This window comes from Rhagoletis zephyria, unplaced genomic scaffold, assembly GCF_001687245.7.
Source record: "Rhagoletis zephyria isolate East Lansing unplaced genomic scaffold, Rhagoletis_zephyria_1.1 Rzeph_scaffold_61578, whole genome shotgun sequence".
NCBI classification, from domain to species: Eukaryota; Metazoa; Arthropoda; class Insecta; order Diptera; family Tephritidae; genus Rhagoletis; species Rhagoletis zephyria.
Window position 1 is genome coordinate 1 of NW_016218629.1, and position 1576 is coordinate 1576.

The 1576-nt window shown below is 53.7% G+C and overlaps 1 protein-coding gene across 1 annotated transcript; it reads left to right on the forward strand.

The window, feature by feature from the left end:
• Positions 1-5: 5 nt before the first annotated feature.
• On the forward strand, positions 6-855 carry LOC108356595 (thioredoxin-like protein 1; the record flags this gene model as incomplete). The annotated part of the gene is made up of 3 exons (XM_017607696.1): positions 6-37; positions 105-648; positions 721-855. Coding segments are annotated over 3 exons (711 nt in total), but the record flags the coding sequence as incomplete, so codon positions are not given.
• Positions 856-1576: the final 721 nt, after the last annotated feature.

Below are 1576 nucleotides of genomic sequence, written 5' to 3' on the forward strand. Positions count from 1 at the left end.
GCGCCGCGCTTGTGGTCGTCGACTTTACCGCCACTTGGTAAACTAAGGAGTTTCTAAATGTCAATCATCAGTTTCCACTTTACACTTCTTTTTCTATATTTTAGGTGCGGCCCCTGCCAGCGCATCGCGCCCGTCTTTGAGCGCCTCTCGCAGGAGTACTCCGCCCGCGGCGTCAACTTCCTCAAGGTGGACGTCGACGAGTGTCAGACGACGGCTGCAAACAACAACGTCTCCGCTATGCCCACCTTCATCTTCTTTCGAAATCGCGTCCCGGTCGCCCGTCTGCAGGGCGCCGACCCGAACGCCCTCGCCTCGAAGCTGAAGGAGCTAGTGGANGACAACAACAGCCTCGGTAACGCCTTTTTACCGGGCAGCGGCTTCTACCTCGAATCGGACTGTGACGAGCAGCTGATCATCAGCATCGCCTTCAACCAGCCGGTAAAGCTGCACTCGCTGAAACTGCTGGCGCCGGCCACCAACGGCCCGAAGACGCTGAAGCTCTTCATCAACCAGCCGCGGACGTTGGACTTTGACCAGGCCAGCAGCATGGAGGCGGTGCAGAAGGTGGAGGTGGAGACGGCCGATCTGGTCGAGGCGAAGCCCATTCCGCTGCGCTTTGTCAAGTTTCAGAACGTCCAGAATCTGATTGTGAGTGAACCGTGGTGATTGATCTTTGGTGGTGTTCTATTTACCAACTTTGTTTTCTCGCCATTTCATTAGATTTTCATCGAAAATAACCAGAACGGCTCCGAGGTGACCCGTCTCGACAACCTCACCCTCATCGGCCAGCCCGTCAACGCCACCAACATGGGCGAGTTTAAGCGCATCGCCGGCAAGGCGGGCGAGTCGCACTAAAAACTAAAGAACACATCTCCTCAAAAAGCGGACACTCAAAAACTCAAAAACCTTCCCGGCTGAATTTTTCCTCTTTCTTCTAATTTACCCCCTTGAAGCCCACTTTTTCTTTTCTTCTCTTCTCTTGATTTATTGCTCCCATTGGTCTTTTACCACCACCACCACTCAAATTCCAAGTCGAGTACAAACAAAATAAAGACATCCGATCCCAGGGAACAACACACAGTGGTCGGATCAAGAAGGAATTCCAAAAGAGAGATTAAATGATTTAATGGCGGCGCAAGTATGAAATACGGGGGGACATGAAAGTGTTTATCGGAATAATCAACTCAAGATCTTCAACATTACATAAAAAGGGTCTCCTCCTTCTTCCGCTTCGTCATCACCGTGCCCGGCTTGTGCTGCGCATCGGGGTGATTCGCCAGCTCCGGTGGACAGCTCGACACTGGACTGCTAGTGAGCAGGGCCTTCAGGTCGTAGAAGAGGCCCGAATCGTCTTTTGTGAGCAGGCTGATCGCCTTGCCGTGCTTACCGGCTCGCCCAGTTCGACCGATGCGATGCGTATAGTCCTCAATGCTCTTCGCCATGTCGTAGTTGATGACCAGGCTGACGTTTCGAATGTCAATACCGCGGCCGGCGACATCGGTAGCCACCAGGATGTCCTTCGCCCCTGACTTGAGGCTGGCCAGGGCGTACTCTCGCTGCTCCTGGCCCTTGCCGC